The following is a 26,556-nucleotide window of genomic DNA, read 5'->3' as shown; positions in this document are numbered from 1 at the left end:
AGACATCAACACCATGGCTGCAGTCGAAAAAGTCCAAAATATGAAATCTTGTCACCTTTACTGACCACTTCTCCTTCACCTTGATGGGAAACGTCACAAGATTAAGGAAAGATGTAAAAGAGAATTCATGAGGACTCAGGAAAAGACAACTGCAGTACTTAGAGAATCCGACTGCCTGTACACTAGATAGATGTGACAATTTTCATGAAGATGGAAAACAAAAAGAGCATCTCGTGTCTGTGCAGACCTACCATGTTGTTTTATGCAGGCAATGAACCACCTGGCGAAACATTTACTTTATTACCAAGGTTGGAATTGAAATAATGAAGAAAATAGGTTACCAGTCACAAAGAAAGGAAAATGGTTGCTCAGACCACCATCCAGTCAATTTATATTTATTAACATGAGTCCAACTGGTATTTGTATGAAAATATAATCAAATTCATGTAAGATAGACCTGTCATATTTGGCCTACAAATATACTGCTGTTCAAATCATCATTCTGAAGTTTCAACCATGTTGAACTGAAAACTGGCTAAAAACGCCTGATATCTCTTAGAGAGTCACAAGAGGAGGCACGACTGCAGGGGCTCATGTTCACAAATGAAATGAGATGCCTTACACAACAATTATGCATCATTAGGCTTAAAAATTAAAACAAGCATATGAGTTATAGGGCATTCAGAGCTCCATAATATCTAAATCACTTCTGGGGCATCCTGGAGCCACTGGAGGAAGACTGGTGGACAAAGTACTCAACTCCAGTATTTGAGTTAAAATATAGATACTCCTGCTGAAATACTCAACTACAAGTGAAAGTTGCTGAGTCAAAAATACTTTTACTTTTATGAGCTGTTGATTTTTAGGGGTCCTGTTGAAAAATGCAGAACTGAGAGAAAAGAAAAATAACGACAAAATATGATGACAGAAATGAAATTATCTAAATAAAAACTTCCTTTTGTCCCCAAAGGAAAACTTTGTCAGCATCTGTTTTATCTGTCAGCACAAAGTTTCCAGTCAGTTCATTGCACTTCATTCATTTTTATTGCAGCGAAATGGGATTCCTTCACAGTTGGAGAACTACAGCAAAGCTACCAGAGAGAGCTAGTTCAAACTACTTCATAAAAAAATGACAATAAACACAAACAAAATTATATCAACATATAATACAAAAAAGTTACATACTAACATAAATTGCCACTTAATTGATATTATTGTGAAAAGTGCCCACTTGTTCGCAGGTCACACGTGAAGCACAAAAACAAAATATCCCACTATTCATTGTTTGTAGTTTCAGAAGTTAAATACATGAAAATGGCAAAACAAACAAACAAAATGACTACATGAATCACAGCAATCACAAACACAAATGTAGTTGAACCTCTGGTCTAATTATATTGAGTTCACTACAGGACTAAAATAATTTCTAGCCTCAGTTGGAGTTAAATGGAGTTTGAGCAGCAGCTAACTTTGCTGTTTTGTAATAATGTTTCTGAACACACCGGGAGGGCCAGTGAATGTTGTGGGTCTTGCCCTCATATTTCCTCCAGGAAGATAAAAAGCCTGCAGACTGGTAACAATAATCATCACATGGAAGAAGGTCAATGTGAAGTAACTAATGAAACAGGACAGTTCAAAGACTTGATTTGATACACATACACACACCACAACCACAGTCATGAGCAGATCTCTGCCGAGCTCTGTTTTGTCAACTCCAGATGTGAGGATCCTCCAGGTTTTAAAGGCAGATGTGTCAGATTGAACAACGAATAATTCAAGTGATAGATTCATAAAGGAGTTCATTTTAGATCAGTCACATTAAACTCCAAAAGGACCAACCTCTATTTGTAATGCAGTAAAGGGAAGCAAAGAATTTCATGAGCGCTGTCAACAGATAATGTCTTTACTCTGTAGTTTTTTAAATGGAGATTGCATTTTAAATTTTACTTTACAACTAATTTTATTTGTCACCATTGTTATCATCATTTTAACATATATTTAACTATAGGTCACAGCTATAGATTTAAGAAATACTGAGGTCCTGAGTCCAGGTACATATCTCCCACAGACATTTGACCAGATACCATTAATGGAGAAATATGTAAGTCCCTAGAGTTCAGAAATATTTACTGCAGTCCAAATATTAAATTGGAGCCATGAATGGCATATTAAATATGTTGAATCCCTCTTTAATCTATGATGGAAACAAGCTGTTTTCCTGCACCCCGGCTCAAAACTCAGGCAGGCTGCAGGAACATTGAACAGCAGTGCAAGATGAGCGCAACAATTTATTTTGAGAAGCACTGACGAGTCTAAGTGTCTTAAGTGTCTAGTTTCATTTTCTGTACAGTTTTCTATTTCCCAACATGTCTTTGTCCTGTAAAAAACATATTTTCTGCACATTAACTTTTCATGAATGAAGAATTGTGATAATGCACTGTCCTATAATCCAGTGGGTTTGGACACTGGCTCTTATATGCCAGGAATAATATTATGACAGGGAAATAATCCGTCCATGTTCGTTTATTGGGCTAAAACTAGTCAAATTTAATGTGTTATGTCTAAAAAATTGCTGTAATCAGTGTGTAAAATGCCCATCAATGTGGAACACAAATTGCCCCCAGTTCCCTAAAACACCCTAATTCCCCAGTGTCCTCAACGGCAATAACAGCCCTGAAAATGATGGTTGAAGCCAAGGAACACTACGCCCTCTAGTGGTCGCACAATGAATCTGTAGTCATAGTTAAAAAAAGAAAAAAAAAAAGGTTCAAAGAAAATGGTCACAGTAAACTAGATATTTATACTTCCTTCCCTTTTTCTTGTTCTGTGTAGAGAATTACATTTGTTGGCATAAAATGAAATAATAAGAGATGCTCTGTTGTGAACCAGAAACCAGTTTCTCCTTTTCACCTTCAGATGCAGAGAAAATCATATGATCCCAAATCCTGATACAAAGCAACCTCATCCAGGTTTTTACTGCAGTACCTTTGTATATCATGTTGCCATGGAGACTAACAAAGCTGTCATATCCAAAAGTGACCATTAGGTGTCAGTATTGCACAACAAAACACAATCTGTGCAATAACCAGCACCCATGACACTTTGAATTTTAACAGGCTCTTAGATTCTCATGTCAGGCACACTGTAATTATTCAATCAAAGAAACAGCATTCATTTTAAAATTTATTTTTATGGCACCATTTTCTACAAAACAGAAAAAGAAAAATCCCATAAAACAGACAAAAGATTTGGTAAGGGGTTCCCAAGCTTTTTCATGTTAATGACCAATAGATGTGCATTATACCACAGAACATTGTCTTTAAGTAAAGTTCAGTAAAGTTTATCTTTATTTTCAGGATTTGAGACAATAAAGACTTTACGGTCAATCAGTGATCAAACAGGATCATTATAAATGACCAACTATCAAAACAGCTGAAGAAGAAACTAAAGAAGAAACAATAAGAAACTAACTGTGGCCACAAATTTTGCATTAAACGCAAAAGGCTGTACCTAGAGCCAGTGTTTAGTTTGTCCATTCTGGGCTACTGTAGAAACTTGGGAGTGCAACATGGTAGTGTCCGTGGAAGAGGACCTGCACCATCTGTAGATACAAGCACAACGATACATTCTAAGGTCACAAAAACACAAAGATTTTTATTTTCAGATTATTACACAGTCATGAAAAAACACTCATGAGTATTATACTCCATTTTTGCCAATATATCCCCATAAATCTTACACACTGGACATTTAAAAGACCTCAATTCACCCATGTAACTGGAAGAGAATTACACTACTAACTGTGTCGTTGGCATGCACCCATGAGATTACTGTAATCCCATTTAATGTACTACATTACTTCCTAAAACTGCTGAGTGAAAACACACTGGAGAGTGAAAGTGAGAGGACATGGCCTTGAAGACGCGAGAAAGAAAAGAGGAACCAAATGTGGGAGGAATGCAGATAATATGAAAATGTATAAGAAACTGAGCTGACGTTTTCTCAGAGACAACAGTACATTGATCAGATAAATACATGTTCAGCGTTTACTGTAATTTAGACAGCTGCTGCCAGGATGAACCTGGCTGACCTTCTCTGAAACCACCAGCCTGCTCCGTACTCCGTGATGCATTAACATGCATTATAAAATATGAAGCCCAACAAATTTGTCACAACATGATAACAATGTGGGTGTTGGCATGTTTTAGACTAGCAGTGTTGGAACAACAGAAAATAACAAGAGAAAGACATTTGCACAAATGTAATCATCCAGTCCTTAATCTGTCTCACATTTTGACCATGCAGCATTGTTCATTCTCCTCACCATGTTTCACTTTTATGTCAGTGATATAAAATAGGCCAGAGATGCAAACTGATGAATCAGCCTCCCAAGAGATCTGTCATTATAATCTGGCCTCCATTTTCGACTGGCTTCTTTTTCTTTCTCCTTGAGATGAAGCGGTTGGCATCCAGTGTGGCAGTGCAGCACCACATACTGCTCTTGATCGCTGTACTCTCTGTTCAGGACTAACACTTAACATGCGGTAGACGAGCGGTTCTAAACCAAGGGGGTCACAAGATCATCTCTAAGGGTCACCAGAGGGTTGTTTAGAGTAAAATAAAATATTCTGACAGACACAAACACTAGCATTTGCATTTTGTAGCATAAAATAGCAAACTTAACAAACTAGTCAGTCCAGAAAGAATGAGGGGAAATGAGAGCCACGTTTTAGGCAGGAGAATGCTTTTTACATTCCATCGCCTGTACCAGCAATGTCGTTTTAGAGTAGATTTGATTAAATGTGTTTCTGAGAGTCAGAGTGTGTGTGCACATGAGCTCTGATTGGACACAAACACACACAAAAAATGTTTTAATTCTGACACCACTGTCCCACAATATCATGCTTTACCATGCAACTATTGCCAGTTTTACTGTCATCACATGGGAAAAACTATTTTGGAGCGTCAGCTTCCCAGAAAGAGTATTTCAGCTCTCGGACTGGGGGCAACAGTAGACTGGAAAAGATATGATTTTTTTTATGGCTGTCTCAAACACCAACCTGAAAATTCTGGGAGGTCGCAACACGAAATGTTGTGAACCACTGCTCTAATCTCTGATACATAGACATGTGTTTGTGAGGATCATCCTATATTATGTAAGTGTAATAGGTAAATAAATTAAATATAATTCAGGTGAGTGTTTAACATACTTTTGTGACACTAACATAAATTTGAAAGGACATATATTTTAATTCATGCTTCTTAGAGAATCAATATTGAGCATTGAGACTGAGGGTAAATAACATGAGTAGATATATGGCTTATCATATAACATATATTGGCAGTAGTGTATTAAAAGGACTCTTTAACTCTTTAATAGCCACATTTGAGGCTAAAAGTTAGTGAAATGACCTCCATTAACATAATACTCCATGTATACACAGGGGGAAAGAGACAGTTATGAGAATGTTATTGTGTTGAAATATTGGCTCCAGAATCAGTCAGGATCTAATAGTGAGTACGCAGCAGATCATTGATGGTAGTGTCCTGGTGTGTTTTTCTCACTATGACTTCAGGTTGAGGCAAGCTGAATGCCAGTGACTCACAGCTCAAAGATGACACATCTCTCCTCCTCACAACCAACCACATGGGCTCTGTTTCACAACACAGCTATTTTCATAAAGCCTTCATTTACAGGCGATGATGTATGAAGTGCTTTTTCAGGAAACGGAGATGAGGAGAATACTCGAAAGACACGTGTGGCTAAATACTGTATTTGTTTACTGTACATTCCACTTTAGTGAATACGTTTAATATTAGGGTAAAATGCAGAAAGAATTGTGATTTCTGTGAAGCTCTGAAGTAAATTCAGTTTTATGTGGAAGCCCTTTTCTGCCAATGTAATGAAATAAAGATCCTATAAGAGAGACTTTCTCAAAATAATGATTTACTCATTTCGAAATAGTGAGTTAGTATTAGGGGTGCTGTAATGTGCCTGTAAAAATTAAATATTGATATTGTTGAAGTTTTGTCTACTGGTTCATCTTGATTGATTAGTGTAATTGCACATTTTGTATGGTTTTGTCTACTTTTGTAACAGACTCTCTGTCCATCTCCCTAAATTCATATTTTGAGTGCAATTAATTTGCCAAAAGACAGACAAAACACACAATAAGTTAAAAATTAATTTGACTGGTAGCATTTATTCAAATTTTCTATAGATATCATCATAATATCATTATCATGAATTCTATTGACCACAATGATCATTTAGTAAATATGTGATATTGTGACAACCCTAGTTAGCATCTCGTGATGAAAAACATTTCATGTCATTATTTTGGAGAAAGTTTCTTTTTACGTTTGATTAAAGTAGTTCCCACATGTAACTGCTCACATCAAGGTCTGTGGATTATCTTGAGCAACCGGGTCATGATTTCCTGAAAGAGACATTGCAATTGAGGTTTTCAGATGTAATTTTTGTCACTTCGAGCACTATACACCAAGTACCATCTAGTTAAATTATAATCGAGAGGAGGCAGACAACTCTACAGCCAATATCTCAAAAGCTAGACAATTAAGAGGAAAAATATATAGTTTGGAGTTTGGAGTGAAGGTCCCTTTAACTTGCATAAGTTACCACAGGTAATGCCATATGCTAATCTGCTAAGAAACATCCAAGTCAACATAACACATGTTAGAGCTAAATATGAAACTATAGTGACAAAAAAATACCATGGCCTATACCCTGAATTCCACACAGGGGCAGATCTAAAGTGATGGTATGGGGTAGCAGCTCCTTTGACACCCTGGCTGCCACCCCAGTTTTACACAGTGTAATTAAAAAAAATGTATATGATAGACTGTGGCTGGTTGGAAATTTACAAGAGGGAACTTCTGATATCTGAGTCTAAGTGAATGCAGCAGTTGCCACTTTCCTAGGTTTCCATTTCACCCAGCTCCATTAGGTGTCCCTGCAGCAGCCAACATCTTATCTACCAGGCTGTCAAAGTTACTGCATTAATTTACATTAATTAAAATCCACGCACACAAGCATATTTAAAGCGTAAATCAACACGTATAATTTAACATGTTCTGGCCATGTTTTTTTCATGGGCTCATGTTCCATGAAAAAAGACTATTGGAAAAACTTCTGAAGATTTGGAAATAAAACTGTTGCCACCTTTGCATTTCCAAGCAAATATTGATATATTTGATAGTTTTTGATTAGATCACCATTTATATGTCTCTGACATCCCTTAAAGACTCCATGCCACCCCATGAATATTTTTCTGGATCCACCTTTGATTCTACACTTAATGCACCTCTTTATAAACCGTTTGTTGCCATGATATAAGCTGTTTACAGTAAGTTTAGTCTTAGCAGTCACCAGTCTGAAATAAAGTGTGACCTAGCACATTTACCAGAAGCGCCTCTGAGGTGTACAACGTCTCCTTCCCGGTGATGGTGTGATAAAGTTTAGGACCCCTGGTGTGCACCCCGCTGCTGGCTGCTCTGCAGAGTTTCAGTCACGGGGTGACGGAGGGAGGGGAGGGGAGGGAGGAGTGGGGGTGAATCTGCAGGACTCAGCTCACCACGCCTCGGTACGGTAAGTTCGTCAGCCATATTGACTGTCTGTACCTCCTCTCCGGTCGTGGGAGCCTGGCGGAGGAGTCTCTCCACCACAGAAGAAGCCTGTTATCACCGTACACTCTCGGTACGCACCGTGTCCCGGTAAACAGCGCAGAGGACGGGAAGGTGAAACGCTCTATTTTTACTCGCTGTGGATATATAAAGTAGTGGTGCCAGCTGGAGGGGGTGACAGTTGGACACATCCTCAGCGCAGCCAGGCTGTTAGAGGTGAGTTTGATCGCCTTCATCTCTTCTTGCCTGCCTTCCTTTAAGCCGTTCAGATGAGGGGGGATTTATTTTCTTCTCCGAGCTGCAGAGCAGTGTTTTTACGCAGGCCCGTTAACGAGCCGGAGCGCTTAGAACTTCTTTCACACCGCTAACCTATTTGACAGGCGGTGTGGGGGAAACGTGTGGCTCTTGTTTTTTTTTTTTCTTGCTTCACCTTCGTTTCTAACCGGCTTCTTTCAGGACGGGAGGACGGGTAAGTGAGCCGGTGTCACTTTGCGCTGAGGTGCCGTGTGTCATTTAAAATGTTATGCAACAGAAGAGGTCTTACATTAGGAGTCAGGGTAATTAGATGCTTGTCCTTTTTTTCCCCCCAGAGTGACCTGGAGGTGGTTGACTGACAGACCACCGCTCATATTAGATGTTTGCATCGCAGATTCAAACCCAACTGTTTACATCCCAGCATGCGTCTCGGAGCTGTTGGCTAATTATTTCACCATTGCCAGCAGACGAGCGCGGTCATGCCCGGGTTTGGTGTTGAAATTCCGCGGTTTAGGCAGGTCCCGGTGGTGTTGTTTCATGTTCTGCTGCCCTTTTGTGGAGCTCAGAGCGGAGACAATGTTTCTTGCGCCGTTTGCAACTTTTGTTGGGAGTCCCGCTGCTGACAACGCGCCTTTCTTTCTGCGACAGTGTAGCAAAACAGCAGCAGCTAACACAGAATTAGCACGTCGTTACAATGTAGCTGTTACGGCTTCTTACATTTATGGTCTCACTTGTCGTATCAGGGGACTGTGAAATACTAGCGGTCGATTCAAATTCCGCTATTTTTTTGCGCCTGCCTCTACAGAAGTTACATTTGCTACAACTGCTGTAACTTTGATCCATACAAAAACCATTGTCGTGTGAATAACCACACTCTGGCCCTTGTTACTGTGTTAAAAAGCACAAGTGTACTTCAGAGTTCATAAGTGGTTTGTGAACTCGGTTCCCCACGTTACTACGTTAGTTTGAGCGAGTTCCAGTGAGTTTACTCTCCGTCCTGAAAACCACGCGGGCTGGTGTAGCTTTTGCACGTAAACAGCCGTCCTGAATACAGTCACATTCACGCGCCCACACATGATGCTAGCGGTCCATCTGGCACAAACAGATGCTCCGTCGGCGTCAGGGTAGTTACGAGTCTCTGATTGGCCTAATTACGGCAGGGGGAGGGAGTCTATTGGTTCTTGTCCCTGTCGCTCAAATCCTCCTGTTGCTCTCTTGGACCCGCCCCCTCCGGGGACCAAATTACAACTCATTTGAGAAAGAGCTTCTCTGCATCATGACATGAGATACCTTTGACTGCTGGTTTTAGATTTCTCTCGGCGGCGCTATTTTTTGTAACCTGTTGAATAATCTCACGGCTTCAGATCAGTGCAGGACAGTGTTGTCCCATTATGACCAGATGGACATTACTCATGTGAATTACTGAAGAATAGAAGTGGTTAATGATGGTTTTTTTTGTAATGTACCCTCAGTGTCGATTTACATTCCTGTTGATACCGGGAAGCTCTTCAGTTAAAGGGATAGTTCGAATTATTTGAAGTGGGGTTGTATGAGGTACTTATCCATAGTCACCCCCCATTTTGGGGAAGCAGGCAGGAGTCCTCATGGGAGGAAGCTAAGCAATATACTGCTGTGGACAGGGTCAGCAGCAACAGGTATTTTAGCCACTTAAAAAAGGCCCACCTATAAAAAAATCAATATTAGTTTAAGGGTACGATATATTTCCACCACTTTGCCATGACAAAGCCTTTTCTAAAGGGAAAAAGCTGTTTTATAAAGCTAAATATTGGTCTCCCCAAACCAAACAAAATCCTTTGGTGAAATAAGTAATTTTACCTTGCAGGATATGAGAGTTGCTGGACTAGTTGCTGCTTCTCCAAACTTCTCTGCTTTAAGTAATACACTGACTGTGGATAAGTACTTCATACAACCCTGCTTAAAAAAATGCAAACTACCCTTGTAGTCTTTACAATTATTTATATTAATTTTGAAAAAAGATCAACTGTTTGTTCTCCTCATTATTATGTATGAACTTTCACTGTGTGGGGAACAGAAAGACCCTCTACTGAGATGAAGGCACAGTACTGTGTGTGTAATGTATGCAGAAACAAATTTAGATCGTTTTGCACACACATAAAGTAGCATCATAAGCAAGAAAGCAAATCACCACATTGGCCTCAGATTCGGGATGTGAAGCTGGCTGAATCTTGTCGATTTGTTCACACACCAGCTGCTCCTGTGAGACTGAAACTGTCTGTAATGTCTCTCTGTTGGTTGTGATGCTGAATGGTTGGAGATTTGGCCCATTGAACTTGTAAAAGGAAATTTATGTCTTTCTCTCTGAGTTTTTGCCATTTACTATTTCCCGTTTCATCAGTCTTCATTTGCACTTAATGTTTGGTGCACATTTTTTTTGAAATTGGCTCTTATTTTACTATTTTTGTTCCACCAGCTATGGTTTTGCCCAGTCCATTAAACTCAAAATAAAAGAAAGGATGAAACAAGAGTGAATGCACCAGAAATATCCATTCTAATCATTCACTGTGTTGTAAAAGTGCATGCATGCATTAGTAATAAGTACAGTAGGTCAAAGTTGAACCTAGAAATTGCTCAGCACTGCAGTGGACATTATAATGAACAAAGGTCGGTATTTACCAATATTGCAACAATATTGTAAATAACACAATGAGATTTTTGATAAATAATCACCAATAATGTGGATATAATGACTTAGTGGATAAAGGGAAATAATAGAAAAGTCTGCTAAAGTCAGAGACGTAACTCACTTTACTGTGATGCAGTATTTAAAACCAGGAGAAGACAACATGTCTCAGCACTGTCACCTTCCAGCAAGAAGGATTGTGGGTTCAAATCTTCCAGCCGATTGGGGGCGTTCTCTCTGTTTCTCCGGGCACTCCAGCTTCCTCCAACACTCCAAAGACAGGAACCACAACATCTTACTTGGTGACTCTTAATTGCCTGTGGGTGTGAATCTGAGTGTGAATTAGGGTTGAAAATTTTGTTATTTTTCCTAAACCAGTATTTGAACATAAGATACAAAATGCAAGTTTTATTTAGTTTAAGTTTAACAATTATAGCAACACATTAGTTATGTGAAATATTAATTAATAAAACAGAGTTTAACTAAACTAACAGAATAAAATCAAATGAAATGCAATAGCTGCCATTTCTAGACGAGCAAACTACTAACTGTGAGCTCTGGAGAAATGGAATACAAAATATACATTCTCAATTAATAATTTTAATGTTTCAAATTCTTAATGGTGATTAATGATTACCATTCCTGTTGTGAACATTTTGTGTCTATCAGCCCAGTGATGAACTGGCAACAAGAGGGCGCTGTGATGATAACTGTTTTACCGATTTTATTTTGAAGGGTCAGTTTCATGTAGAGATCAGCACATGGATCTAGTAATACTCTTATGGAACAGTGCTGTTACACACATCAGGAACACAGCCTCTGATTGGTGGAACAAGAAACAAAAAATCCATACCATCACAACCCTACTGGTAATCTGTCTAGGCTGTATCTGTCCATATTTTATGTCAATGTATTGATTTATTTTGGTTAGTAACCTTGTAATAAGTGCAATAATGTACAGCGAGCAGGTCATTATTGTGCAAAAACCCCCTTCAGGGTGATTCAAGACCACCCCTGCCATCACTCTGTCAGGGTTTATGACCTGCTCAATGTACATTATCCCTTACATAGATAATAGATGGTATTTAAACGCTGATGTCTCATGCACTTGGTTGTTAACCAATAAAAATGATGGTAAATATCTGAATGTACATCTCAGACTTTTCAGTAAAATAATGTTCCAGACCAATCCTAACAGCAAAAATGACAAATATTTATTGGTACCAGCTTTTCAAATGCTACTGCAGGTTAATCGAATCGATAATAATATAATTGTTAGTTGAAGCTCTAAAAGATAGAGTGCAGGTGTTTTATGTGGTTAGTATCAGTTGGTGACAGGGAACAAACGCTTTAGTTTTCACAACCCACAACACAGCCAGGTTCACTGACAGACACTATCTAGTTTCTCTTTCCGTCTCTCACTTTTAGTATCTCACGTTTATCAGGCCTTCTTGTGTTTGATTTCTGTCACTTTCATTTTCTGCATCTGTGTTTCTGTCATTCCTGCGTGCCTTCCTGAAACTGAATATTCTATAGTAGGTTAAGTCACTTGGGACGTTAAGTGTTCTCACAGAGAGGATACGGACAAGGACACAGTTAAAAAAATTTCTTGTTTTTACCATTCACATTTTATTACTGACTCTCATATTTAGATCCTCCATTTATCCCCATATGCAGAACAGCCTGGTGGTCTCAGGTTTAATCTACACAACAGGTAGTGCTCAGTCCAACATAAGTCCATTGTTCTCAGGGAGACATCAACCTATTCATCGTATTATGTCAACATGGATGAGTCTTAACTCCATGCAGGAGAAGACCAGATTTGTCATTGTCTGTTTATCCCAGTGAATATTTATTACAGTAAATATTGATCAGATGAATGTTAATTATTCCTCTTTCATCTATACTGTAGAAATACTATGACTCATACCATTCTGATACATTTATGATTACAGTGAATAATTTAACAAAAAAGTTAGGCTGATCACTAATTTCAAGATTAGCTCTGGACAATATGCAGGTCCATTGATCACACACACTCACACATGCACGGAAGTGACTGCAGGGCTAAAGTTGGCTGAAATGCATGTTGCAGCTGACCCTGTCCACAGCGGTGCATTGCTAAGCTTCCTGCCCGATACTCCTGCAGCTTCTTCTGCGGGTATGACCTCCATCTGCTCTACGTAATACACTGACTATGGATAAGTACCTCATACAACCCCACTTCAGATAATCTGAACCAACCCTTAAATTGCTGCAGTTGACTGTTCAGTCTTGGTTCCTTTCACGCTTGGTATATTCGCTCATATCCTCCTTGTTCTTCTTCTTTTCGTCTTGTTCCTCTTTTTGTTTTGGAGCTATTCCAATGTGTATGTTTCACCTGTTAGGATGTGATATAGCTGTCACTGTTTGCAGCACGCAGTACATTTGGTACAAAAGTCCCCTCAGTGGCACCAGAGCAGCATTAAGTTTTCATTTAAAGTGGCAGCGTTATTTTGCAGTGTGTTTGTGTTTATGTTAGAGGTCACACCCTAAGCAGGCCATTTGTGCTGTCTGCTCCTCCTTACACTCGATGAGGAATCACTTGGCTCTTCTTGTACAAGTAAGGCCTTGTTGTCAAGCAAAGCAGTTGGTACAGTTTCCTGCTGTTATAACAGCTGCTGGAAGTTTGTGTTGGTGTGTGTCATCTTTGGCAGGACATGTTGCAGCCTCTGCAAACACAGGTGTAATGACAGACATTAAACAAATAGTGAAATATTCCTCCATTGAAAAGCACAATTTTAACATGGATGGCTTCATAATCATCTATTAGGCAAATTTTTCTCATCTTTTTTGTGTAGATATTTTGACCCCACAACAAACAAAATAAGAACACACAGAAGCTAAACCTCAACCCATCAACTAAAACAATGTTTAGCAGCCACTAAGTGTTCACAAGATCAAAGAGGCAAATTATTAATTTGTGCAAGGCTTAAAAATTCACTAAGCAAAGCAAGCATGCAAAGCTCAGAAATTCAAAATTAAAGATGGAAAGCAGAGAAAAATGAAACCAGGTGCCAGAATCTGAATTCCATCGCCACTGCTTCGTCAGCCAACTCTCCTTACTCTCGTCACACGATATGGGAGCAGACACTTGATTTATAATAGTAGACCTTGTAGAGCTTTTCTGATTTGCAAAAAAACTAAATGGGTGTAAAGTGATGTAATCAGCGTATACCTTAACAATGCTTAATGCTAGTAAAACAAACACATAGTTTTTAACATTTACATGGCAAGATAGAGAATATATTTTTCTTTCTTTTACATTTATGCAAAGATACAAAATAGTTTTTATTGATGGACAGATGGTGCTTTTGATGTCAGAAGTGATGAGAGGAGAATGAATGAATGAATGATACTCAAACCCACTTGCTGTGTTGTTAAAGGGAAGAATAATGCAGAGCATGACTCTGTGAAGCAGGGCTACAGGACACTCTATAAAAGTGTGTGTAAAATGCAACAGTGTGTCAAGATCGATTTGGACCAAACAAGACACAGAGAGAGATGAAAGAGTGTAATGTGCACAGAGCAGAGTTTCTGCATGAATGGTGACCTGGAAGCTGTGTCCGCTCAGGAGCGACCCTCTGGTTTCACTGAATGAAGGGACACACACACTCACACATACACATACACCCTGAAGGAAATACATCCAGGTTTATGAGGTAGTGATTTGCTAAACAGAGCAAACATGTGTTCTTTGGAAAGCTCTGGATGCTTTCAGCCACAGCGCACACTAAAGGTCACCCGTAGGCGTTGATATGTGTGTGTGTGTGTGTGTGTGTGTGTGTGTGTGTGTGTGTGTGTGTGTGTGTGTGTGTGTGTGTGTGTGTGTGTGTGTGTGTGTGTTTAGGCCTGGGGGTCATGTGTTTCCATGAAACTTGGAATATTTAAATCTATTACATTTTGTAGATGGTAATCACTTTCACCTTGCCAAGTGGAGAACAAAGTTGATGTTATCAATCTGGTGGCTGTTCTGACCTGAAGAATGAACACAGAATAGCAGAGGAGGAGGCTGCATGTGTAAAAGTTTAGAGGCAGTTTATCCTGAATATATCTCCTTCTGAATATTATAAATCTTGCAGCATGGACTGATACAGCCATGCATACTCTATTTGTTCAAAGCAAGAACCATGATCTCTAACTACACTTCAGTTTTGTAAGGAAAGGAGTGAGACAGCTTTAAGTCTGTTAGTTATTTTAGTATTCAGTGTCTTTACCTATCTCCTGGCTGCAGGTATATAGGTCAAGGCAAGCTTTGAATTCTTATGTGTTCCTCCCCTTTCAGACTCTCTCCTTTTCCTCCCATCAATGCACCATTCTGTTCTTCACTCTCTCACCATTGAGAAGGTGTAATATAAAGAGGTAGTGCAGGAAAAGGAGATATAGAAGTGGGGGGGAAATTGCACAGGGAGACTCAGCTGATAAACTCTCCACAGGCTGTATATTGTGCAGTTTTATTAAGTCTAGCTACTTTAGATTTTAGGCATTTAGCTCAGGGACTTGCACTGATAAAGGTTCAGTGTCACTCGACTCATATGTGTGGCTGATATTAAATGAGGTAGTTATCAAAAACACATTGAGGATGTGTGTGGTTCTTATTATCTTTTGAGGAAGCAGCCAATTCACTGCAGCAGACCACTGGACTTAGAGGTGTAGCAGTTCATGTGATCCACATATACACTGATTGTAAATGATGTTGACTCAATCCACTGTCCTGCTTAAAGATGACCTAATCCAGTTGTTCTGGGTTGGGCCTGTTTGTTGTGTAAACTTAAGCATTGGAAAATGCTCTTTTTTTCCTCCAGAGGTTTGGTTTTGGGTATGTTTTGCAAAAGACATTTATTGAGGAACTCCCCTCTTTTGCCATCGTCTGCAAACATGCTTCTCACGTGTTGTAGTAGAGAAGATGAAAGAGTGTGGTAAATGCATTACCTTAAACCAGGGGCCTTCAAACCATGGACACCTTTGTGATAGAGAGACAGAGCAAAGGACCCTTTACTGCATAAGCTGCACTGAATATTTTTGGGTCTTCTCTTTGTGCATATCCGTAGCTGCCAGGTCAGTAGCAGTTGCTACCTAACATGGCTTATGTTAGGTTTGCATAGTGATTTAGTAGGTTAGCAAGCTCACATGATACATGATGTGTAGACATTTGCCAATATTGTGTAGATTAAATGTCTTTTGTTTTTGCTAGTTACGAATAGGCCAATTTTGCTTAGAATATTAGATTCATGTGACTGTGTATATTTTAATTTTTGAAGAAAGAAACTTTCAAACATTATCAGGCAATAATTTGGCATACCCCCTGCAGTAACTCCCTGTTGAAGATGGATGCATTAAATCCGCTAAAGCTCAAATACAGTCCGGGCTCAAACTTGGCAGTACTTGGCAGTCTGGTTAAGTAGGCTCAGGAGAGAGAGGAATGTCAGATGCCATGAGATGAGATAATATATATTTCACCATTTTGACAGTCCAGGTGTACATATGCACATCACTGATCTCCTGTATTTAACCAAAAACAGCACAGAACTAACATCTGAATCCCAAAATTGAAAATCGAATACCTACTCAACAAATGGATATTTGAATAGTTGAATATTCGGGTCCAGCATTAAATAATTTGAATAACTTTGAATTTAGCATAAAAGATATTAAATTTTAAGATCTCACAGTGTCTGATGTCTTAAACATGAAACACCGTTTAATGTTCTGAAGTCTTTAGTGTTCATCAGAACAATCCCTGATATTTGTATAATAGCAGACATTTGTTTTTCTAATTACAAGTTTAGAGTAATGTTTACAATATAATTCTACTGTCTTTCACCTTGTATTTTAACAATTTATAGTGTAACTGATGTTACAGAGGACTGGCAACTGACAATCCTGGCTTAGCTGAGCTGCTTTTGTGCCTTGAGAATGAGGTTGGTCTGATTGCCAGTGCTCACTTTGACACTTTCCAGGCCTCATATACTTTGAGGATTTGGCCCCAGAAGGACACTGGTGGGATGATGGAAGGTCTGATGGAGCTGTGCATTGATTTGGAGGCCATGCACCACAGTTATGTGGCACATCAAAGTGAATTTTCTAGAGACTAATGTGGAAGATAGAATTAGGGCTCAATTAGGCCAGTTTTTCAAAGTATGTTCATCATGCCTTCAGATGTGATGATAAAATTTTCAGATGGCCTCAAGAATATTCAATACATTTCAAATATGTAGAAATCTTGAATAAGCTACACAACTCTTTGCAATAGTTTGTCATTGACAGAATTAAAGGACCAGTGTGTAGGATTTAGTGGCATCTAGTGGTGAGGTTGCAACAAATCACAAAAATGCAAAAGGCCATATGTTGAGACAGTGTTTAGTTTGTCTGTTCTATTAAGTCGACGAAGTAAGTGGAGATTTCTGCTGTGGCATGGTGAAACAACTATGACTAAATTCAGAGGTTTGGTGCTGTTTGTGTAATTACCCATGATGCTGCACAGATGCAGATGCACGCTAATACTGAGGCTCGTTACAGGTAATTTAACCACTGTTCACTAACCACTGCAAGTTTACATACATTTGTCAACTACAACCGACCACAGGATCAAATGATAGGCTGACTTTATGAGTAGTTTCATCATGATAAACTTGAGAATATTAGACAGCAGTCAGAGAGTGCTCATTCTCCCTGACCGACTGGCTGACCGACCGCAGTTTTTGCAGTGAGAGGCATTTGTGAGTTGTCTTGCAGACACCTCTCAATGAAAAACTGCTCTCTGTCTGGTCTGGGTTTTAACTTTAGACATCACTTTCAAAAAGCAGATTGCATGAACTGTGAACTTCATTTATTTCCTCACCTGGAGGAAAAATGTGATGGAACTTTGCCCCGCAGCTCCAAGGCTGAAGGGGTAGGCACTGAGAGAGAGATCAACAGCTGTTTCTCTGTACCTCCCTCTTATGGTTTTGAGTGATTATTGTGAATGCTCTGATTAGTAAATGTAAATAAATAATTCCCTGTTTGTGATGACAGTTTTGATTAGTTTTAACAACGAGCACCTGTACAGTAGGTGAAGTTGTCCTGTGTGCTCCAGGCACTGTGGATTTCTGATGCATTCTGTCTCCCCCCTGACCTGCAGGGACAGCATCTTCTCAGTGCTCCTGGACACCTGGATTTACAAATTGAGCACGGCTTATGTCTGTATTTGAGGGCAAAACTAAGGCAAGCCACTTTGCAAACATACTGAAAAACTCTCTCTGTTTTTATTTTGAGATCCAACTGTTGTTTTTCATGACCTAGAACTCACCACAAACCACACTAAATATTTCTGTGTGCCAGGCCATAAATCATCTAGACCAAGCTGTATTAAGTTTGCTCAACATTTTAGATTTGAAAATGTATTTTAGAATTGATGAACAAACCTTAGCTTGTGGTCATATTGTGCAGGTCAAACCTTTCTAATAGCCTGCACACTTCTCTGAACAATTTAAAATCCTTCAGTGTAGTTTTCAGTTTGTTCCTGCCCTCAGACTGAGCTCGTGATTGAGCCTGGTTTCATTCTCTGTGCTGACACTTGAGAAAGGTCTATTTCTGGCCTCACACATCACAAAGATGTAGCACCTATGGGACACCTACCAACTGCTCTCTCTATTTTAGATTCTAGTCATTTAGCTGACCTGCAGTTCTAGATAAACCAACACTGTCCAGATAGCGATCACTTCAAGCAGGAAGCAGGTCAAGGATCGTGTAAATGCCCACCCCTCCAAAAAAAGAAAAAGCGGAAATGTCTTTTCCTTCTCATATCTCTCTCTATAATTTCTGTCTCTATTTTTTGAGTTCTCTTTTTTTTTTTTTTTTACCTCTCAGCTATTTACCCAATTCTCTCTGTTACTGCTTGTTCCTTCTTCTGTCTCTTCTTTTATATGCTTGGTTTCTCATTTGCCTCTCCCAGACTGCCACGAGGCATGTTGTACTTTGTGCTGATAGATTTCTGCCACTCTAACTTCAGATTAAAGATGTTGTGTTACTGTTTTTTCATTCAGATTCTGATACCTGAATTTTACATTTTTTCAGTTCAGCACCACACTAAGTACCTACAGCTAACATAAATATGTTTTACCAGTACTTTTGTCACATTTTAAAGCCTTTCTTTGGCAGCTGTGATGTGAACACATTGCCACCCGGTCAGAGAAGGGTAAAGTGTGCATTCTGCCCCCTGAAAGCTGAAGATTTGAATCTGCGACCCCTCAGTCAACTGAGTCAAGTTGAGTTTTTTTACTTTGTAAGTCAGTGTGCAATTTTAGTAACAGAATAAACCAGAAAGAAGTTTACAAAAATGCTCAGGGAGAACATTTGAATGAGGAATCATAAATAAGGAGAATCATACATACATTATTATATGAGCTGCATCAGCATGTGCTGATGGTTAAGCAGTGAGAGACGGTGAAATGAGTGGTTAGTAAACAAATTTCAGTTCTTTGTTTTAGCTGCATCGTTGCACACAGAGCAATGCAACAGCAGGACAGGCTTTAAATGTTACAAACCATGTCTCAAAATCACCACAAACCATAAAACTAACTGTGATGGAAGTGGAGAAGAGTGATAGAAATGAAGCACAGGTGACTTGCTGCATTGTCTATGTACTGTTTGTATGTGCCTTATCCCCTGTGTTTTTTTCCCAACATTTGATTAGTGCCTTTGACATTGATGTTTCCTGTCATTATCTCGATGATTAGAGATGATTAGATCGAGAGAGAGAAATAATTAGTAGAAGGAGAGATGCAGAAAGGTACACGATGACAGCCTGAGGGGCACACTGAATCTGATGTTTATGTTATTTGTTTGTTGACATTGCTGCATTTGTTTTTGTTGTTGCTGTGTCCCAGGTGCTGGTGCCCCGGAGAGAGGAAGGAAGACGGAGGACGACTTCTTTCTGTTTTCTCAGCAACAGGGGACGGGCGGAGAGAGGAGAAAGATGCCCAAACCGGTTAGTATTTAACATCATGAACATTAATGGTTGATTGACAGCAGCAACCCTGTGCACCTCTCATGTAGAGAGTTGCTGTCTGTGCAGCTGAATTCTCTGTTTTAGAACATTATTGCTGGTGAGCTTGTTAGGCATGTCTCCAGTCTGCACGGCACATAAGAACATGAACATATGAATCATTTGAGGTAGCAACTCCTGTGTTCTGTGAGGTAAAATGGCTATTTTTGCAAAAAGACTCTGATTGAGCAAGAGGGAGCAATATTTGGCATGTTTATAAAGGCTATTTCCCAGCAGATAGTCTGACGGCAAGGTATAAAACAAATAATCTAAACCATCCCCTTCATAACATTTTAGATGCTGTGCATGTGACCTGGTTGCACCTGCTGCAACCCCAGCGTAGAAACCTCACCAATGATGGCTCCGTTGCAGTCATCCATGTCTGTTAAAAAGTTTTTTGGGGTTTTTTTTGCTGCCCTTAGGTATTTTTTTCTTTCTTTTCCTCTTCTCTGAGTTTAACATTACCTGTCAACTGTCAGTGGCTTGTTGGTTTGTGGTTTGCACACAGAACTTAAATCTGTTGCCCTTATATGGATTTATTGGGGGTTTCTAGAGCTAACTGCAAATTTCCTGGCAAATTTAAGGTCAAAACAGATTCAGCACACATTTAATGAATCCCACATTAGATTTTAATATTTATTAGATATTTTTTCATTTTGCAAGAACAAATATAAGAGAAAAAATAAGCAAACATTCAAGTGAAAACATCAATGTGAGGCCTGTCAGAAGCTTTTTAAACCAGCCCTTCAGTGCAGTGTGTTTATTGAGGCAGTGGTAGAATGAATCCATAATGACAAATCCAACATTGAATGTCTTCTGTAGTTATTTATCCATTTTTTCCACCTTGAAAAAACTTGTTGTTGTTGGTAGCATGCTGTTAGCTGCCCACTGACAATCCCAAGATACCTTGAGTGGAGTTTGTCAATAAATCAGAGGCTGTGTCCCTGGCTTGTGTATGACAGTGCTGATCTATAGATGAATTGGTAATGAGCTCAACAAGCTCAACCTTGCGATAGGCGTCATATGATCGTGATACTGTGGTATTGCGGTAATACAGTTATCGTCTTCAGTTTAGTGAAAACAGGTACAATAACTGTTGAGCTCCACTCAAACAACGCTCTGTGTTTTGGCCTCATTGAATTGTACTCAGGAGGTTTAAGTTTCTGGCTTAGATGAGAGGTTGACTGCAAGTGCAGGATGGGTTTCAGGGACTGATAAGAAATAGCTAAGAAACAAATAGAAATAAGCCATTGTTCCTTATTCCTGAAGTGCCGCCCACCATACCTGTTTTTTTTTTTGTTTTTTTTCAGAGAGTCTCAAAGTCTGTCATCAGCTCTCCCAGTCAGAAGTAATGTGTTACAGGAGTGCACAGAAAACATGGGAAAACATGCACACACACACTCACACAGTCGGTCACTTTGTGGAACCGTGCTGTCTATTGAAAAGAGCAAACACAGAGGGCTTTCTGTGCTCTATTTTTGGACTGAAGGACAGTGGGAGCTTTCATGTTGCTCTGACACGAACACATACAGGCTGAGATTGCACCGCAGCTTAAATAACAGGATTATGGTGTGATGGTTGTGAAACCATTTATTATATTACCTGTCTGTACATTATTTTAACCTTGGAAGCAGGGACATATACTTGTTCACTCTAAATTTAATTGAATTAAACTGATTGAAATGAGCTAAATCAATTGAAATCAAAAGCAGGACAACTTGTAGGGTTGGGTATCGAACTCTGTACTTTTAAGGATACCGACTGAATTACGTCTGTAGTACTGAGTACCAATTCGAGTTCAATCAATTGGTGCCCAATTTTGATACCTGGGATCACATCTGGGTGATAAAGTGATTCAGATTATAGAGAAAAAGAGAAGCCATGAGAGTGAGGTTACAGTGAGCAGCATCAGCTTGTTTAATTCACGGAGCAGAGTCAATGGGTCAGAGCAATGGCGAGCCAAAATTGGTCACTTGTGTAAAACTCTTCAAGACCCAGACATGACTTTGCGGAATATGTAAAGTAAAATGCAAAGCTGGCGAGGGCAACACATCTAACTAAACACAAAACACAGTATCCTCCACAGCAGCAGCTGCTAATGTTCGCACACCTGCAGCCAACGTCTAAACTTAACCCTCCATGGACAACTTCATTGACATCTTCAGGTGATTAATTAGTTTGTTGGATAAGTTGATAACTCAGTTGATAACTGGGATTTTTTTTTTTTTTTTACTTTGATAACTGGCTTGGTTGGCTTGGCATTGGCTAGCATTAGCGTTAGCCAACACTCAACCACTGGCTGACAATGTGTGAGATTTATTATATAGTATGTCTTAGTATGAAACCAGTAGTCGTGAAATGCAGGCTAGGCTGCAGGTTGTGGTGGACGGACTTTATTTCACGTGGTGTGTAAAATGCTCTAATTTTTTACAACTGAAAATACATTTTTTATATGACAGACAGATTAAAGTACTGAAAAGAAACATACAGTTTGGTACCGGTATCAAAATCCAGATGTCAGGATCAGTACTGTATAGGTTCAAATATGAACAATTCCCAGCCCTTGTGTACATCTGGCGTGTGTGCGAAGAAAAGAAAAATGCTTCAAAGACGTTACAGAGTAAATCGCTGATAGCCTGAAGCTGCATTGTTCACTGCCAGAGTCAGAGATGTATCCAGTTCTTTGGTTAACTTTCAGTCTCCACTGTCGCTACAGTGATCTAACAGGCAGCTCAGGGTTTCTGCTGGTAACATTTATCTGTTTATCTTTTTAAAGAAGAATTTGAAAATGTAAATGTTGTAAGGGCAATAAACCAATGATCTGCTGCTCTCTACAAATCAAGACTCGATATGGCTTAGCCATCAGTGCTGAAAAAAATGTTTAACTTAAAATTCAAATGAAATCGTGATCTTAAAATCAAAAGTCAAATCAGGTTGTGGATTTTGAGAATCGTGATAAGTAATGATAGTTACAGAGAATTACTACATTTACATTAAGAAAAATCAGATTTAAGTAACTGACATACTTTACAATTTTTGCATAATCTCTGTTGCAGTCTGGAGTAGACTGACAGTTAGTAACATCCACAGATGACTACTTCAATAAATTTCGTTTCAGTAGATAGAAAAAGTCAGTTGAAGCACCATAATTACTTGTTATTAATAATGTTAGTTTTGCAATTTAAGCAACTCAATGCCTGACTGTAAACTTATACCAAATCCTAATACTCACATCAACTAAAAATAGATTGATAGAGGTCAGTGAAAACTACAGCAGGGATAGGGAGCTTGTAGTTGCAGGGTGTTTACAATCCTTCTGCCTGTACGTGCTGCTTACACACTTATCTACAGCCAGCCAGCGATTGTACCGAGCCCCTGGACCATCAATCTCAGTAATGGGGAATTAGGCCAGGCTCAGTTCCTGGAAAGAGACCAGGGACGTGTGATGGAAAAAGACGAGGGAGGTAGAAGGTGACAGAAATGGAGAGAGGATGATGAGAAAAGAGGGGAAAAGATGAAACAGATCATAAGAAAAAAAAAAAAAAACCCAACCCATTTTGTAAGATGATTTAGCTGTATCAACTCTGAGAAACATCAATATAAAGAAGCCAGTGAATTGAATCAGAGAGAAACAGCTAGAGGGAAGGTTGTGGTGAGAGATAAGAGACAGATTCACAGGTGATGGAACATTTAGTAAATAAGAGTAAGAAAAAAAAGAAAGTTAAAACAAATGAATAAAGCTCAGACTATCGAAACACATCGTTGGGAAGGAAAAAAAAGCTACACAAAGGGATAAAAGAGGATTTGGGAGAGGACTGAGTGATGGGCACTTTGTTCATATGCAGTACAGAAAAACGACACCCAAGCCGCCCTCGAGGGGAACTCCCGCTCCGGTTACATTAGGCTATACTTTGACATTAAGCCGAGCAGTGGGACAGTAAACACATCAGCCCTTTCACTGCTTCGTCTGTGCATTCTCTGCCTGTTTTTGTCATGAAAACACTTAAATGTCACATTGGATTAAAAGCTAAAGCTGCATGTCCCCTGCAGGCACGCTGACAATCATTGGACAAGTGCTAACTGGGACCATAAAGAAAAGAACTGTGTTTGGTTCCTGGTAGAACTATTTCTAAAGGTTCCACTTGGAGAGTTCTACCTAGGGCATGAAGGGTTATACACAGAACCATCTGTATAAAGGTTTTACCCAGAACCCCGTATGAGAGGTTCTGCAGAGAACCCTTCTGTAGTACAGTGGTTCCACCCAGAAGCCTCCAGATGCCCATTTCCTCCAAAATAGCTGTTGTTCTTGAACTGGTTCCATCCAAGATTGTTGGAACCATGGTGCTACTTAGTGAACCAGCCTGTGTTTCCATGAGTTTTGAGTGGAACCAATGTAATCGAAGATGTTATCAATGGAGGGCAATGAAGAGCAACCTGTAGAATATGACACACACACTTTGGTTCTCAAGGAAAACCTGATATTTTTTGGTTCAAGCTGGGAACAGAACCAATTTATTTTTGGTGGAAATTTTCAAAACAGTTTAAAATTAGGTGTGCAAACTGGAACTGGGCTGGTTCCATGTTGGCAGAACAGGCCTCCCTGTTGGGCTCTATCCAAAACCTCTCCACCTTCTAAGGTGGACCCCAGAGGGTTTTACTGTGTTCCAAAGGATTTATCTAGAACCCACCCAGACGGCTCTGCCGAAACTTCTTTTTTGTTATGGTAGAAAGGATCCTTGACAAACTCTTAACATAAGATTTCTTCAAGGATTTCAACAATCTTTGAAGAACTCTTTCTTCGAAACACGGTTCTTTGAATGAGAATTGCTCTCAATGGAATCCTTAATCTTCCAAAGAACCCTTGAGGAACCCTTTGTTCAAAAATATTTCTGGGTAGAACCTTGGCCCTTCAAGAAGAACCCTTTTAGAACCCTCATTTCTGAAAGTGTAGCTCAGCTCCTTTAGCTGGTAGTTAACACAGAACAACAAAAGAACAACATATAGAGATGTGAAGCACATGGACAGGTTTGCAGGTGGGGTGAATAAACCCCCACAAAAGAGCCGTAAAGAGCCTCTGTTTTGTTTGGCCACTTGTTTCCCTGAAAGGCGAGACAGGCTATAAGCTAGTTAGCCTGAGGCATGCCATTAAAAAGTGAATTTGGTCTGGACCGTAACCTCCCCTCAAGGCTGTGTTTTAATGGTGTTTTTGTGTGTACGTACACCCCTAGCATAACGTGGGTGTCCCCTGGTATTCACGTCTTTCATGTTGTTCAAAGGGTGTGTGTACAAAAGGGGCTCTGTGTCAGCAGGCTAACCAGAGAGGGAATGTTGGACAAAGAGGAGGTGATTTAATCAACTTAAGAAGAGGAGACGCCATGAAACGATCTTATTTTACCTCACATTCAATGTATTGTTACGAATATGCACAGGAAACACAGGGCTACACCTGAAGTGTTTGCTATATTACTATTCTATCCTAATATGGATAACCAGCTTTGATTGGAAATGAGAGAACTGATTCTCACCTTCTTCCACCTTCGGAAAAAAAGTACCATGTATCCGTTGCATTGTATAATGTCTCTGCCTGCTGAGTTGAAAACAAACAAATATTTTCTCACTTTATTTTAACCCTCCTTGTTTCCTGCAGTTTTACTCAGTAGAAGTTGGAAACCTTGTTCTCTACAGCGAGGTCAAATGGCAGGGTGAGGGAGAGACTAACAACCTTGAAACTGACGGATTAATTATCAGGCTTATGCTTTCATAGACACAAAAGGATTCTGAACTAGAGTGACTATAGTTCAAAAAAGTATTAAAAGGCATTAATAGCCTTATTTTTTGGTGCATGACAAGACAAAAAGCAAATTACACCATCATGAGTTGAGTTTAGGTTTGCACCAATCTCATGAGGAACATTTAGTAGGGATCAAAAGGCAATAATTTGATATTTGTTGTGATAATCAAAACTAGAGAAAAATTATGACTTGAAAAAAACTTTTATTAAATAATAAATTATCTGTACATCATTTTTGATCATATTGATTCTGTTTAACTTCAAGTGCTTCTGCTTTTCTTCATTAATAAGATAAAAATAAAATTAGCCAGCCGTGGTCTAAGCATGTGACCTCTGTGAAGTGTGTTATAAGGACCAAATCAGGGCATGATATGTAGATAATAGACCTTTTTCACAGCAGTCATATTGATTACAGGGCAAACTCAGGTGTTAACAGTGATACTAATTAAGGTCCTGTGTTGAAGTTTTTCCAACACAGGAAGGCCACTGTACGCTCATAACAAAGTGGTTTGTTTGTAGACGTGTCTTCCTGCTTTGAAGGCAGAAGTGTTCTTAGGTGTTCAAAATGGCTCGAAGGCAGAGTGAAATTCCGGCCTTCACAGATAGAAGCAAGACATGATAAGTGGTTGAAAGGTGATAAGGGCACACAGCTAAGGTCGGTCTCTCCTCGAGGGCATTCGAATGATAGAAGTAGCTGTGTGAGGAATATAAAGGAAGTTTACTGTCACATCATCACACACCTGCTCAGTCTCTGCATGAACTGAGCGAGTGTGTTTGTCAGTTTCAGAAAGAGATTTTGGATGTAGCTTCCCAAATAATGATCTAAGGCAGTGATTCCCAAAGTGTGGGAATCTGGTGGGCTATATAAGCACTAAATGTGGACTGTGAGAAAAATAAATAAATAAAACCTTTTTAAGTTTTTTTTCCCAGTTTGAAATGAAAATATTTATGATTATTTTTTTAAAATTAAGTGGAACTAATGAAGCAAAGTTGCAAGTAAAGATTTTGGGTGGCCAGAACTTTTTCAGATTTTAAATTGGGCCATGTTATTCTTAAGTTTGGGAATGGCTTATCTAAGGAAAGTACGAATGCAGAGGATCTTGCATTCAGCGATCAGTTAAGGTGATGTTTTGCTGTTAT

The 26,556-nt window shown here is 39.3% G+C and overlaps 1 protein-coding gene across 1 annotated transcript in view; it reads left to right on the top strand.

Moving 5' to 3' along the window:
- The first annotated feature begins 7,593 nt into the window (after nt 1-7,593).
- The window catches only part of LOC146322808 (radixin), a 47,568-nt gene continuing 28,605 nt past the window's right edge, over nt 7,594-26,556 (top strand). Inside the window, exons 1-2 of the mRNA XM_084724911.1 lie at nt 7,594-7,860; nt 19,468-19,568. Of these exons, the coding sequence (XP_084581037.1) occupies nt 19,557-19,568 (12 nt within the window). The 5' untranslated portion in view covers nt 7,594-7,860; nt 19,468-19,556. The remainder of the gene's footprint in view (nt 7,861-19,467; nt 19,569-26,556) is intronic.

This window comes from Lutjanus erythropterus, chromosome 8, assembly GCF_056507025.1.
Source record: "Lutjanus erythropterus isolate fLutEry1 chromosome 8, fLutEry1.hap2, whole genome shotgun sequence".
NCBI lineage: Eukaryota > Metazoa > Chordata > Actinopteri > Lutjaniformes > Lutjanidae > Lutjanus > Lutjanus erythropterus.
This window is presented reverse-complemented; position numbering and strand designations above follow the sequence as displayed.